At 58.7% G+C, this 15,424-nt stretch overlaps 1 protein-coding gene across 5 annotated transcripts in view; it reads right to left on the reverse strand.

Annotated features, from left to right (window-relative positions):
• TRIM9 (tripartite motif containing 9) overlaps positions 1-4,879 on the reverse strand; it is a gene marked incomplete at its 5' end in the record, with an annotated part of 28,193 nt that extends 23,314 nt beyond the window's left edge. For all 5 annotated transcript variants that reach the window (XM_082762713.1, XM_082762715.1, XM_082762712.1 and 2 more), the window contains one exon: positions 4,055-4,879. In XM_082762713.1, the coding sequence (XP_082618839.1) occupies positions 4,055-4,879 (825 nt within the window). The remainder of the gene's footprint in view (positions 1-4,054) is intronic.
• Positions 4,880-15,424: the final 10,545 nt, after the last annotated feature.

A 15,424-nucleotide genomic window follows, 5' to 3' on the forward strand; every position in this document is an offset into this window, starting at 1 on the left:
GGCGAGCTGGCCTCCACTCACAGCCACGAGCCCATGGCTTCTGCCTCCCTTCTGCCCGCTTCACCTGCCCCAAGTGGGGAGACCACAGCTGAAAATCAGAGCAGGCTGTTTGTACAGGGGTGCCCCTCACTAAAAACTTAATTTCTTTCTGAGATTCCTTGGTGGGATCCTTGTTCTGTACGCCACCCCACCCCAGAGGTCCCGGAGCACTGGTGTACCAACCCGAGGTGTTTTGGGTACAGCTGGAAGCATCCTTGGGAGCCTCTTACCCTCTCCACGGGGAGAAGATTTGCACCGTGCCACCCTTCTCGTGTATGATCTGAGCTGGGATCACCAGGGATCGACACCAATTCCTTTGTTTGGCTTCCCCTGAATAGATTTTCATCCCAGCAGGACGATCTGAAGGGGCACGGAGTGAGCTGGCTTACTCAGCAGCTAATTTAACAATCCAGACAGCGAGGGCACAACGCACGGAGAGCCTCCCCCGGGACAAACGGAGCAGGGAACAGGGCAGGAGATGCAATAATCCGCCTGTTGTTTGTTAATTAGCCCTTGGTATAGCCAGGGAGACCAGGGGCAAGTCGGAAGTGGTCTGCTTTAAAAGAGTAAGCAGGTTTATCATGCCACCAGGCGATGCGGGGCATTCCTTCAAGCCTTTAGGAATAAAAATGAAAATACCTCCAAGTGCTACGTGCTGGCAACGTAGAAAGCACACTACAAACCTCCTCAGATCCTCTAATAAATGATTTTTATTCCTATACCAAATACGAGTTGTTAAAAAACCACACAGCATCGCTGTGAAGACGCACGACGGGGTTGTGTTCACACAGAGCAGGTTCTAACAGGAGACACCAAGGCTTTCACCGCACAAACCTGAACTTCGGGGCGCTTTATTTAGGAGAGCAGAAAACAAAAAGCGGCACCATGAGCCTCTGGAGGACGTGTCTCAGACCACGATCCACCCTGCATGGCTGTCAGCTCTCGTGCTGGCTGCTGGCAGGGCTCACAACGCCGGCAAACAAACAGCAATGCCTTTTCCTCACCCTCGGATCATTGATTTAACCCCAGGAGCCGCGGTTGCTCTCCCTGCTCGCTCGTTCTCCTGCTTTTCCAGCTGCGGATGCAGTGTCAGGAGGCTCCCCGGCTGACACACTGCCACCTGTTGACATTTCCGGGAGAAAAAGACGAGAATTGGTCCACGGGCTGATTTTTTTTCCACTGCTGGATTTCCACTCGTCTCACCTGGCGTGCTCCTGACCAAAAATTACCGAGTTTGTGGGATTCTTCATTCGTGAAGTGGCCAGAATTAAAATCCCAACGCACCTCCACGTGGAAAGAATGGAAAAGGGTTGGTACATGCAGGGCACGGGAATTTTGGAGGGCGCAGCACAGCGTTGCCTGCTCCAGTCCCTGCATTTTAGGGCTTCCCACTGGAGCCGCAGGGATTTACACCCCCTCCAAGGCAGCCCCGGGCCCGTTTTTATTTGCACAGAGCTCAGTGGATGCCTCCTGGCATCAAGGGGATGCTGCAGTAGCTCCAAGAACACCCTGTAAAACTTGCTGTCCCTCGTCACCTGGGATTAATGGGGTATTCTTGGATGCTCCTCGCTCTGTTAACCGAGGCAAGCGCAGAGGGAAGGGCAGAAAGCTGCTTTCTGAATAAATCCTGATACAACAAGGCAGCATCGCCTGCAGGACACATGGAGCTGGTGTAAATCCACTGATCTCAGCCATTTCTTGGCTTTTTTTTTGGCCTCAAAGCACCTCCACCTCCCTGGCACCCCCAGGACAACGCAGCCCTGGGGAAGGCAGGAGGCACCCCGCACGGCTGGAGGGGAAAGGGTGCTGGGATTTTTGGGAGACCCTCGCAGCCAGGCTTGGGAAAATGCAACAGGAGGAGATTAAGGACCTGCCCTGCTTCTGTTTTAGCAGCAAATATTTCCTTTTGCCAAAGCAATGGGGCAAAAAAACCACAAAAAAGCAACGGGGAAGGTGCTGGTGAAGAACTGAGGCCGAGCCCCACGAGCCCCTGTGATGGAAACCCACCACCGCAACCCTGCAGTTTGTCTGAAAAAATAAATAAATAGGTATTTATACACAGCACTGTCAGTGAGAGGGCCTGGAATGTGCAGCGAATGCAGGATCCAGCTCCATCTTGTGTTCCTGCCTTTGACATGACAAGCAGCACCACATCTCGTCAGGGCGCAGGCCGGCAGCTGCAACCTACCTACACAACGAGGACATTTCGGGTGAAAACCCCATTTCCCTCTCATCCCTCTCTCCCAGGACTCCTCTGTCTCTTCCTGCGAGCTGTAGGAGCCCCTCACAAGCACTCACCTCACCGAAAGGACCAGGCAGAGAGGGACTGTCACCTTCCAGGCACGTCTTGCCACCCCCCAGGAGGGCAGGGAGGTGGTGTTGCAGGATGCTCACCAGCTCCAGCCTGAAGGTGGCTTGGTTCCTAAGCCAGGTCCGTGGGGTTTGGTGGTCCTGGTGGCTTGGTTTAAACCAGCTCCACAAAGCCTGACCCCTCCAAAGGCCCCAATTTGGTTACGCAGCCCCTGGGAGCACCCCTGAGCTCTGGCAGCGGGGCCATCCCTTCAATTCTACAATATTGTTGTATTTAACCCAACTCCTTTCCCTCCCCTAATAAAAAAAACAGTGCCTAATGGCCACAAATCCCTGCCTGTCACATCCCGAGGACACACACACAGACTGCAGAAACGCAGGCTCAGCTTCACCCTCTCATTTCCAAGATCTGTACGGCAGGTCTGTGCCTGCTGGCCACGTGAGCAAAAACACCGCCCTGATAAAGACCTTCTCCCCAAAAAGCTGTTTTGAAACAAAACCTAACCACTCACCTACAAATACGCCACCCTGCAGAGCACAGGGACTGCACCTCGAGCAGCACCGAGCCGCCCAGACACCCACGGGTGCTCCTAACGCCTTGCTGCACCCGAGGCAGGGCAGGAGCGCAGCGCCGCAGCCACAGCCTGGTGAAAAGGCCTGGCACAAGCGAGATTCCTCTTGTTTTAACAGCACCGCTGAGCTCCGGGGCCGTGTCCTGCCCTGCTGCGTGTCGGCACGGCCCCAGCCCATCCATCCGTGGCTGGAGAGCCGCCTGCTCCCGCAGGAGAGCTGGCGCCGGGCTTTGAATGCGGCGAGCACGGGCTGGGTTTCCGAGCAGGAAAGATGCTCCCGGCATCTGACAGCCACCGTGCTAGGGGAGAAGGAAAGCAGGGCCAGGAGCAGCAAGAGGCACAAACTGCACCCTTTTTCCTCTCTCGCAGCACGGTGCCAAGCACCCACGGCCCCAGCCCAGCCGTTTGCACACCCCAGGGAGCCACAAGGCGAAGCACAACGCACAGACAGCCCCCTAGATGGATTCCCCAGCCCCTTTCAGCAGGGTTTTGCGTGTTTCCACCTCTCCCCGGCTCCTTTCTGCCAGCACCCATCTCCTGCAGCTCATGCAGGGAGCATAACGCATCCCCTCGTGCCCTGTCCAGCCACGTCCCCGTCCCCTCTGCTCATTTCCCCGAGGGGATGAGCTGAGGGTCGTGCTGTGAGCAAGGAGGGAGGCTGCAGCATGAGCTGGGTGGCGCTGAGCCCACGCTGGCTGCATCCCCAGGACCCTCTCCCCCCAGCGAGGACGCGTGTGGGAGCGAGCTGCGCTGATCAGCATGCAGGGACAGGCACCTCTCCCTGCTGCCGGCCTTCCTCCTCCTCTTCCACCTCCTCCTCCTCCTCTTCCCGATGACTCAGGGTGCGGGAGGAGGCGGGCAGCCCTTCCTCAGCCACCGAGGCTTCACGCCTCCCTCCTGCCAGCAGCATCCTTCCCACCAGCAGGTTCGGGGAGCCTCTCCTGCCCTCCTCTGCACGAAGCCACCAAAAGTAGAGGGCTGAGGGTGCCAGGACGGGCAGGCGATGCTCATGAGAGGCAAGGGTGGATGGATGGCACGAGGACACGGTGCCCCCAACCAACGCATGACCCCATTACACGGAGGGCACCCCATGCAGGGCTCATCCCGGCGGCGTGGCAGCCCCCGGGGCTCACCTTGTGCAGCTTCCACATGGCGCCCAGCGCCTTGACCTCGTGGCTGGAGTGCTTGCCTTCCTCCAAGCACTGGTAGCAGACGGGGCTCTTGCACTGCACGCAGTACATGCTGTGGTTCTCCAGCTCGTGGTCGGTGCAGGTGGAGATCTTTCGGGGGCTGAGGCGCCGGCTCACCCGGCCTTGAGCCGGCGGCACCAGGCGATGCTTGGCCAGCGGGCCCCGCGGCGGGTGGCAGCGCAGGCGGCAGGGCTCGCAGTAGAAGACGTCGCACTGCTCGCACATCACGGCCGCCTCCTTGGGCGCCTTCTCGCACAGCTGGCAGCGCAGGGCGGCCGCCCGGCCTTGCTGGTAGCGGTCGATGACGGCTTCCAGCAACCTGTTACGGGGGAAACCCCGCAGGCCGCGCTCGTCCAGGCCCAAACTACGGTGGCACTGCGGGCACGTCAGGCAGGCGCTGCGGGGAGGCGGCGGAGGGGCCAAAGCTGAGGGTGGCGGCGGTGGCAGCGGGGCGGCCGGGGGGAAGACGCGGACGCCGTTGGGGGATTTCTGGCAGGGGGTGGTGGGCGCGCTGGCGAAGCCGCCGTAGGAGCCGTAGCCGCTGTCGGCCTCGCTGTAGAGGCTCATCTTGTCCAGGTCCAGGTAGTCGTAGTCGGAGGCGGCCGAGCCTGAGGCGCGGCGGCTCTGAGGGGACTCGGCCTCCGGCGTCTGCACCAGGATGTTGCGGGCGCACGCCTGGCAGAGGTTGTGCGAGCAGGGCAGGATGATGGGCTCGCGGTAGAAGGAGCCGCACACCGGGCATTTCAGCTCCTCTTCCATCTCTTCCATCAGGGAGCGGGGCAGAGCAGCGGCGGCGGCGGCGCTGCCCGGAGGAGGGGGGGAGTTTAATGGGGAGCGGAGCGACCCGCACCGCACCGCGCCTCAGCGCCGACTGCCGCCCGCCCGCCGCCCGCCCGCCGCGCGGCCCGCTTGGCCCCGCCCCTCTCCTCTCCCATTGGCCCAACGCTGCGTGAAGGGGCGGGCGGAGCGCCGCTATTGGTTCTTCCGCCTGTCCGTCCGCCTTTCTGCCCGCCCCTTCACCGGCCGGGCGCTGCGGGGGGCTCGCCTCAGGGCTGCGGCGCCGAGCCGCGGGGCTCGGCGGTGCGGTGGCGGCGGGGTCCTCCTCCTCCGCCCGCCTCCGCCCGCCTCCGCCGCCTTCCCCGCCCCGTTACCGTGTCCCCGCCGCCCCGCCGCAGTCCCCTCAGCCCCCCGGGGGAGCAGCCCCGTCAGCACCGGCTCCTCACCGGCCCCCCGAGCAGCCCCCGCTGCCCGCTCCCGCCCGCCCGCAGCTCCGCGGGTGCCCCCCAAGATGGCGGCCGCCCGCCGGCCCCTCAGGCAGCGAGCGCGGGTCGGGGCCGCGGTGCCCCCGCTGGGTGCCGGGCGGGCGGCTTTTAAAGCCTTATTCTGTGATTTTGTGATTATTTCACACTCGTTTCACGTGCGGTGGGCTCTTCTCGTGGGCTCTGCGGTGACAGAACCCAGCGGTGAGGGTGGCACTGAGGTGGGACAGGTGCCTGGCAGCACAGCCCCCTGCTGGCGTACAGCCCCCTCCTGGCTTTTAATAGCCACATCCTCTCATTTAATAGCCCCCTTCTCACATTTAAGAGCCCCCTCATCACATTTAAGAGCCCTTTCCATGTCATTCTGCCACTGCAGGGGCTTTGCAGGGCGCCGAGCCCCTGGCTGAGCACTGGTAGCAAAGGGCAGTGGAGGAGCCAAAGTCCAAGCAGAAAGGGAGTGTTTTGGGGGAAAATTTTGCAAAAGATGGGATATGTGTGGAATAGGGGTCCCCTAGGGCTTCTACTGAGAGTGTGACTTCATAATAAACGCAACACACTATCAATAATTTGATAGATTTACGTTTTGTCTATAAAATTAACGTGTTGATATGCATATCCGAGAGCGAGCACGGCCAGCTCCGTGCTGGGCAGCCCTCTCGAGCTCCGGTTGAGCTTGCCCAGAGACCCCAGGGTGTCTCCCACCGCTAACCAGAGCAGCCTTTTTCAACCTTTCTTAACCCAAAGGCCACCTGAGGTCTTAAAAAGAACCTGGCAACATGCGGTGCTGCATAGCGGCTCCCTTTCAGCCAGCTGAAAATTCAAATTACTTGGAATGTTTCTGCGTTAGCTTTTATTTCCCTCTCTTTGAAGCACCCTGCCCACGTTTGGGGCCGTGTGGGGCTGCAGCTGCTCTGTGGCGATGCCTTTGGGAGAGGAGCCTTGACCTGAGAGCTATGGAAGGGGGGCTTGGAGGCACAGGGGGCTTCTGGCAAGGAAAAGGCTCAAAATTGGAGTTTAAAGGGCTCCAGAAATTTGCAGAGCCCTTACCTGGAGCTCTGGGAAGCTGGGCAGAGGGCTGTGGGGCTCCTAGGTGAGGCTCGTTGGTGCAATGAAGTACCTTCAGAGCCTGGACAGTCCATCCAGGGGAGGCAGTGGTCTGTCAGTAGTTCCTCTGCTTCATACCCAGGGACTGGCAGAGCCTCAGACTTGTTTCTATCCCCCTGCTTGAAGTACTTCATTAGGTTTCCGAATGTGGATCTTATCTGGACATCTCCACAAAGGCAACCTCTGCTGCCTGGAGGCATTTTCCCTGGTATGCAGCCAAGCAGGATGCACCGCAGCCCGGTCCCACGAGAGCTCCTCCGTGGCGTTTGCCAAGCAATACTGCTGTCTGTGCTCTGTCCTACAGCTGAAAGTGGTGATTTATCCCCAGATCTCTGCAAGACCAGCGTCCTGAAGTGCTGCTCTGCCTGGAATAGCTGCTGGCAGTCCCATCCTGCCTATAACAGCAGAGGGAAGAAATCCCTACGTAGTGTAAGGATCTGAGGGGAGGGCAGCAAAGCTCAGCCAAAGTGCTGAGGACATCCAGACAGGGTGGGACACCCACCTCTGCTCCCTCCTCACAGCCACCACTGTGGTACCAGCGCTCCTGGGTTGCCTTTGCCCAGTCCGTAGCATCCCAGAGTGCTGGCAACTGATAAATTAAGGTTATTATTTTTTTTATCGAGGTTATTTTCTTAAGTAGATGAGCCACACGTGCACAGCGTGCCTCCCACCGCTCCTGGGCACCTCCATTTCCACGATGGAGAGGTGGCAGAGGTACTGGGGGCACTCCAAGGCTGTCTGTCACCTCCTCTGGGATTTTGCCACCAAAGCAGGGCTGTCTGCCCCCTTTTGCTGACCGCCGTTGCTGAGCCACGCTGTTAAATCTGTGATTTGGGCAGATTAAAGGGAGCTGTCGCCATCTGCCTCGCTCATCCCTCTGTGGGGACGCAGGTGGTGCCAATCCCTTGGGGTTCATGCGGTTCGTCCAGCTAGCAGGTACAATTCCCAGCTGCTGCGTTGGTATTTGGATGAGGGGACGACCACATGGATGAGCTGAGATGCTCAAGGAAGGCACCACCACCTCTCAGCCTGATAAGGAGCGAGTGAACTTTTTGTTTTGCCCAAGCAAAGCCGTCATTCCTCGCTCCCTCTGCCTCTTGCTTCCCTTGGCCATTTCTCATCCCAGCAGCTATGCGATGCCATTTCTGCTTTAGCTATATTTCGATCAGATAAATGGGCAGAAAGGGGAAAAAACCCTCCATGGGGGAGCACAGGCAGAGCATTTGGAGGCCACCTTTGCTCGCAGCAGCTTACGCCTTCACTTTATTTGACAAGAGGCAAGCATCCCCATGCTCCGGCTGAGTGTTATTTACAATTGTCAGACCCGTCACTGCCCCCAGAGCCGCGTGGCGTGCGGCTACGAGCCTGCAATAATTAACCTGACCCAGCTTCCAAATCCATTTGTCTAATGTCGGCGATTACACACGGAGGGATCGAGGAGTCACCTCCTTCTGGGCTGCCTCTCGCTTCCCTCCCGTGCCTCTGGCCGGGAGCCTCAGCTTCAGAGACGGCCCCGGCTCCTGCTGCGGGAGCCTTTGCTTTGTCTGCTGGAAATGCAGATGAGCGATCGGGATCAAGCAGGAGGGTATTGATGGATGGGAGCGAGACGGGGTGGTGGGCGACGCGCCCTGAATCATGCATGACGCGCTGCCGCCCAGGAGATCGCATCGGTGCCGCGATTTTTTTTTCTGGAAAATCGCAGAAATTGCCCTGCCTGACGAGGGTCGGGGGTGGTCTGCGGTGTCGGGACCCCCTCCAATATCCCCCTCCAGCCTCCTTTGCTCCCACCACACCTTTGCTCCCCCAGCAGCATGAAGTGTACAGGACAGGAGGGCGGTGGGACTCGGGAAATCGATGGCACTCACATCTTAGACACCCGTCACACCTCCAGGAGATAAATGAAGGAGCAGAAGGGGGTTCAGGGGTAATCCACCTCATGATCAACAAATACACCCCAATCTACCTTCCCCTCAGTTGTTTTCAACAGATGAGCTCTGGGCTGCCAGCAGAAATCCTTGTTTATTGCTCCCTGTGTGCATGCATGACCTTGAGATCCGTACCCCCGCTGCCATCCCACCCCTCCAGGTCATTCAGTTTTCGTGTAGGTTGGCCAGTTTTTGGGTTTGGGGCAGACCCGAGAGCCCACCAGCATCGAGAGGAGGCTTTCCACCGACTTCATCAGGCTCTGCAGTGACTTGAATCACAAAATATTTGGCATCTGGCTGCTTCCATCGCATCCTCGCTCCCCGGGCGATGCCACAAGAGCTGCCCTGGCTGCCGGGCAGCAGCTTGAGCACGGCCTCCTGAGGAACACCAGCGACCATTAGCAATACAACCCTTCTAAATATTTAATGCTCTTTTCCTTTAGCAGGCTGGAATGAAAATCGCTCACGCCCACGGTGCCCCTTCCCTGAAACCAGCGCTCAGCCGGCAGCGCCGCGAGGACTTCTCGCCCACGGTGCTGCCGGTGGCCGTGCCCAGGGGTGGCAGCAGCTCCCCGTCACCTCCTGGCATCCTCTCCCCCCAAAAAAATAAATGCTTCTGGAGATACGTCAGCAAAACCTCCTCCATCAGGAAGGCCCGGCCGGGTGACACGCCGGCACCTGGGGACGTCTGACGGCTGCAGGAGGAAAGCTGACTGCTAAAATGCTGCCTCAGAGCACTGAGAAGTCTGCAAATCCGAATTGGCAGATTACTTTCAAAGGTGTCATCTGCTTATTTATTTATTTATTTTTTTTAACCCCGGGGGCTTGGTGGAAAATTTCCGATTTTAATCGGGAGAGCCAAAGCGGCTGCTAATAGCTAGGAAGAGAGAACTGCAAGGGTGATTTGTGGCGCTCCTCTGGCCACTGCCTCCCCGCTGCCCACTTACTCATCTCCCCCGAGATCCGTGCCCCACTTTTCCGCCCCGTGACTCATTTCGGAGAGCAGCAGCGCTGAGCTCAGCGCGCCGGGGCGCTCTGGCCTTCCTCCCACAGCGTTCAGCTGTTCCTCAGGCAGCCCGAAGGGGGGCTATTCCCCGCACCTGCAGTGCTGGAAAGAAAATCCTCGGGTTTATCTCGAAGTTCACCCTCGGCAACACCCCGGGACAGCTCTCCAACCCCAAATTCCCATCCTGGGGTGGCAGGGACAGGTCTGTCCCCGTGCCATCCCCCCGTGCCAGCAGCCCCCCGTGGGAAGAAAGGGCACGAGCTGCTCCTCTGCCTCTGCAGCATTCCCATCCAGAGGGTTTCCAGGAGCTGAGATGCTGGAAATCACCTTCCTCAGCAAGGAACCGAGCTGGCTCTTTGCTTTCCAAGCCTCTTTCCACGCCTTCATTTGGGAGAAATCAGTTGCAAAGTTTGGGGCTGATCGAAGTGGGAGACCGACGCCGAATGTAGAGCGGCGGCTGGTGCAGATCCTCTCCGCGCTGCCATGGAAACCAAACTAACTAAAAATAAGAAGTATGCCCATAAATGTCAAAACACACCCTGCTTCCGTGACGCGCGGCGTATCGGCCCCGCAATCTGCAGGCGTTATGCAACGGCCTTCACCGTTTCGCTAATTACACGGGGGAAATTGGCTCCGGGTTGGGCGTTTTGCATAATTTAGGGATGCAGGCAGGCTGCTCCCGGGGAATATTGGTGCTGTTATCGGGGTGAAAGCACGGACACCCTTCAGTCCTCCTGGGTGCCCGGCGGGGCTTCCCCCACGTCACCGCCACCTCCTGCTGCTCCAGCAACTTCAGGCACCTCCGAATTGGTTCTTTTGGGGTGTTCTTCCCCAAAACGGTGCCAGCCACCCCCGTGCCCCGCAAGCATGGGGTTTTTGCTGGGATTTTGCACGGGACGAGGTGCTCAAACACCTCCCCGGGGGGTTTGTCGCAGCGCCGGGCACCGCAGCCAAGAGCGGTGGGGACCAGCCCCTCCCCAGGCAAACCCAGACATCTCTTCCCCCCCCTTTTTTTTTTAATTTCCCTGTTTAAAAGAGGCCTTTAAAAGCCAAATGCTTTTGGTGTTGATTTTCTGCAAAGAACTTGGAAACCATTGACTCGGGGGCACCCCATTACCCCGGGAGGTGGCACTGAGCAGGGCAGCTCCATGCCCAGCCTGGCTCCGGGATGGCTTTTTGTTATGTTGGGGATCACTTCTCCCATGCCCATTGCTAGCTTTTTTTCTGCTTTTTTATTTTTTTCCCCCTTTTTCTCCTTCCTGCTGCCATGGCAACCTTCGAGAGATCCTGGGCACGGCGTTGGCCGCAGGAACATCAATCAACAAGTGACACCCCCGGCCGGCGGGGCAGGCAGATCCCGGGGGACATCCCCAATCCCCTGCCGGGTCCCCAGCACACAGCAGAGCCCCCCTGGGACCCTCTCCCTATTCTGGGGCAGGGTCGAGCCCCCCCCCAAACCCAGTGTGCGGAGCTGATGCACCAAGGGGATGAGCTGCAGGCACGGGGAGGGCTTCGGGGGGTCTCTTTTTGGGCAGCTCCACTTCAGATGTGGCTGGATCCCAAAGGAAAGCCCCAGTCCCAGCTCACGTCTCAGCAGCAGGGTTGGGAAATGCCAGCTCTGGCTGCCCAGCGTTTTGGGGTGAATTTTTCAATTCACCCCAAAGGAAAGAGTGAATTGAGAATGATGCGGGATCTTCATGGGTTTGAAAGGGAATTGCTGGCTGGGACTGAGCTCCGCTGCGAAACCTGGAGATGAAATGATGCTGCCTGCAAGGGACTTCAAAAGGGAGCGACATCTGCTCCTGCTGGGAGCAGCATCCCTGGCAGGATGCTGAGAAATACGGGGTGAGGGCAGCTGAGGACACCAGAGGGGGCATTTGTGCCCGCTCCTGGGCTGCAGCATCTCAGCAGCGAACATATAATGAAAAAAATCCAAAAATTTGCTCTCCAAATCCTCTCTGGGATGCCGCAGCTACAGCTGTGCCCGTGGGTGGAGGTTTGCCGGGGGAGGAGCGGGAGGTGGGCAGACGAAATTACCGGGGTGAAGGCAGCCAGAGAATAGGATCAGAGCCTCCGAGATCTTCGTTGTCTTCCCTATTTAGCTCGGGGAAATTTAGCAGCACCCGAGGAGGGCAAAGCTGTCTCCAGCAGGCTGCCAGAGCTCCCTTCTCACGGCTGGGCACCCCCTGGGACCAGGAGCCCACCCCTGCCCTTTCCGTGCCCCTTCCCTGGGCATTGAATATCCCAAAAACAGCAGCATCAGGAAGGCTAACGGGGAAAAGGGGGCGTTATTATGGCACGGGGGAAAGTATCAGCAGAGAGAGGAGGGGAAGGAGTGAATCACTCACGGCAGATGTCCCCACGCTGCAAATCCCACCTGGCTGGGGAAAAAAATAAATCATATTTTAAGGCTAAGAGGAGCCTCGTTGCTTATCTCAACAGCTACAGCAGAGCAAAACCAGAGCAAAACCCCCCTGAAACCCCGAAGCCCATGGCAAGTGGCCACCCCAGGCTGTTTTCGGCTCCGTCTCGTCCCTACCCGCCTGCTGCACGTAGGCTGCACGGGCTTGCGAGGGCCGGGGGAGGCTTTTGGAGTTGCTCTCCTTCAGGCTGTGTTTTGAAAATATTTCCCAGGTCCTGGCGGGGCTCAGTGGGGAGCCAAGCTCCCCTTTGGCTGGCTCCAAACAGCCTCGTGTTGGCTCAAAAAAAGGCGATGGAAATCCAAATTTTGGAGAGGTTCTTTAGCCCCGAGCAGCGCTGGGGAGGACCTTCTCTCCCGGTGCTCCCTGCAGCTGTGGCTCTGCCTTTGTGCAGCGAGCAGGCTGCTGGAGGACGGCGTTCAATCCATTAATGCCCAATTAATGGCTGTAATTAGCTAGCCGCACATAAATAAGCAGCTGTAGCACGAAGCGAGCTCACAGCGCTTGCACCGGGGTGCCCTGCCTCACAGAACAGGAGCAGGAAATAATCCGTGCCGAAGGAAAACTCTTGATACTTGAGGTCCAGGGAAGACAGAGCAGAAAGTTCTGGATTTAGGCTGAACGTTTGGGTTTGGGAATTCAGCAGGACTGACGGAAAGCCCTCCCCGAGGACCCCCAAATGCCCCCCGGTCGCTGCGCACCACGGGCACGCTGCAGCCCCTCGCCCCTGCTGCGGGCATGGGGAGAGGCGGGCGAGTTGGGAAGCCCCGTTTTCCCCCCAAAATGTGGGTGTGGAGGGAAAAAGCTCGGATTCTGGAGGCGTTGAGCACCGGGATGGTGCCACCTTCCCCTCGCAGGGGGCAGCGGGGCCGTGCCGTGCCGCGGGGGGCCGGCGGTGGCAGCCACCAGCCAGCTCCCCGGAGGCTGCGCTCCCAAACCGCGACGGACAAAAATACCCTGGGAATGCGTCTTGCTCTGACTAAAGCGCTGCTAAAATAGGAGAAGACGCAAATCCCTTTTTAGCTGCTTCTCCCCAACCTCCTGCGTTTTCTCCCCCGGGGCTGCCAGCACCGAGCAGCCAGCGTCACGCCGGCCCCACCACCCGCAGCCTCCGGGGACGCGGTCCCTGCACGCCACCACGCTCCTCCTGCTGGGACGTTGCTTTGCTCTCACTGGAGGGGCCATAAAGAGCTCCTACGGACTCGATCAGATATCATTAATAAATGAGTGGTAACCCTTTATTATTATTTTTTAAGCTCCTCGGCTTGGGGCAGGCGGAGGCTGGAGAGCGGCGGTGCCGGCGGTGTTTGGGGTGGCACCGCACCATTTACGTGCCCTTTCCCCCCAAATGGATGGGTTGGGCTTCACCCAGGGCTGCGGGGCTTACACCATGAGATCTTCCCTTGTAGGGCATTAAAATAAAACCCCGGGACCTTTTGGTGCCTCTCTGTTTGATGTCCAGTCCTCCAGCTCCCCGGCTGTCTGACGGGGCCAGCGGAGAAGCTCTGCCACCCCCTGCACATCACCCTGGACCAGAAATTTTTCCCCTTCCCTTCTCCCCAGCCCCTCTTTTCGCTCCTTACAGACGCTGGGGGTGGCAGCAGGAGCAGCGGGTGTCAAAACCCTTGTGCCGTGTGAGCGTCTGATTAAAATTCCTCGGGAGCTGCCACTGCAGGCTGCTCAGGTAGAGGCTGCTCTTGACGCTGAGCCAAATCGGTGGCGTTTTGCATCTCGGCGACCGTGCGAACATGCAGCCAGACGTCCAGAGGCAGGAACAGAGAAATATTCACGGGGTGTGAGGCCGGTGGGGCTCGGCACGTGCTCGTTTATTAACCTGATCATTGTGGGTGAGCTGAGTGATGGTGTTCGGGGTTGTTCTGCGTCCCGGCTCACTGAGCAAGCAGGGATGTGTTCAGCAGTGAATTGAACCACATCCAGGCAGACACAGCCCGTTATTTTCAGATCTGTGGGGATTTTATCCCAGCCCTGGCAGCCCGGTACGGTGACCCGTTACCTACCATTAAAACCAGGTGCCTAATTGCCAGCTTGAGTTTTTCAGGCCTGAGCTCCGGGAGCACACACCTCTTCCCCTGGAAAAACAGCCCCAGGGCTCTGCGTTGCCTCAAATCACCCATTTAGATCCGCTTTATTTCATCTGTCCCTCATCCAGCGGGGTATCTCGGGCTCAAACGATGCTTTGCCCCATTTCCAGTCCCACATCTTTGCCCTCGCAGCGATGCTGAAGCGAGCCCTGCTTGCTGGGGGCCCTGCTGGAAGGGTTTTGCTTGCAGCCAACCCGAAGGACAGCCTCAGCGGCGCACAGCTGCAGAACCGAAGTTGTGTTTTTCTTCTCACTTGGGGCTTTTGCTTATGCTCGGTGAGTTTTTTATAGCGTGACATTTCCCCGTGCAACAAAAGAACCTGGAAAACACAGCAGGGGGAGGAGGTGGCACAGGCAGGGGCGCGCTGCAGCTCAAAACCCTGCTCAAGCCCCCAGCTTGATGTGGGTGGTCCCAGGACACCCCAAATCGCCCTCACCCCTTTCCCCTTGCTGGCACCAGGTCAGGCAACGTCCCCAAAACCAGCAAGCTCTGCGGGGACCTCAGAGAGGAGCTCTGTGGCCACTGTGCCCTTGCTCGAGCCGACCCCTCTGGCAGGGATGAAGGCATTTCTAGGGAAAAGCCCCCGCAGGGAGCCGGAGCCGGGTCCGCCAGCAGGAGCTGCCGCTGGCTGGCATCGCCTCGCCTCCAAAAGTGCAAGGGCAATCAGCATAATGGCCTCGTTTACAGTGGAAATCCAATTACTGCGGGGAAGCATTTCATTAGGGTGGATTTTCTCTGCTGGCTGCCACGCGTCAGGAGCCTGCTCGTGGCACGACGGGCACACTGCTGCTGCTGCTGCTGCTGCTGCTGCTGCTGCTGGCATGGGGTGGTGACAAAGCAGGACATCTGTGACCCGTGCTGTTCCCCCACCGGCTCCCAGCTGCCCGATTTCCCCTTCGTGTGCCTCTCCTTTCTGTCCCAGCCGCTCCGCCAGCCCCCGTAAATCCGGCTGATTACAGCAAGCCCTCCCTGCGGCGAGCCTGTGGTGGCTTGGCTTTCTAGGAAAACACCCTCCGGAGTTCCCCTAATCCCATTAGTGTCCCCTTATCCCCCTGTGGGTCCGGGGGGCAGTAGCTCAGGCAGTGTAGGAGGTGGATGGGGGCAGTCGGGAGGCATTTTGGTAAGAGCGGAGTGCACCCGGTGGCAGTGGCAGCTCGGCTCCCCGCGAGCACTGCGTCTCCTCACCTCACCAGCTCAGATGGTTTCAGTTCAGGAGTGGTTTATTGGCTTCTCCTTGGTTTAGGAATTTGGTTTGGGTTCACTGTCAGGCAGCAGACGGGGCTGTGGTAGAAGGGGAGAGCGTAAGGAAGTGAAAACAAGGGGCAAGGCTGGGCAGGAAGGGGGAGAGCGCTCCTTGGTGGGGCCATTTTAGCCAAATCCCTCCCTGCCCTCTCCTTTAGATGCCTCGGTAAGAACCACGGGGGCTCGGTTTTCCCATGTTTGACCTTCAGACCTCCTGCCCTGCACATAACAAGGTGCATCCATCACCTTTCCCTC

This window comes from Aythya marila (genome assembly GCF_965140915.1).
Source record: "Aythya marila genome assembly, chromosome: 5".
In the NCBI taxonomy this organism is placed as follows: Eukaryota; Metazoa; Chordata; class Aves; order Anseriformes; family Anatidae; genus Aythya; species Aythya marila.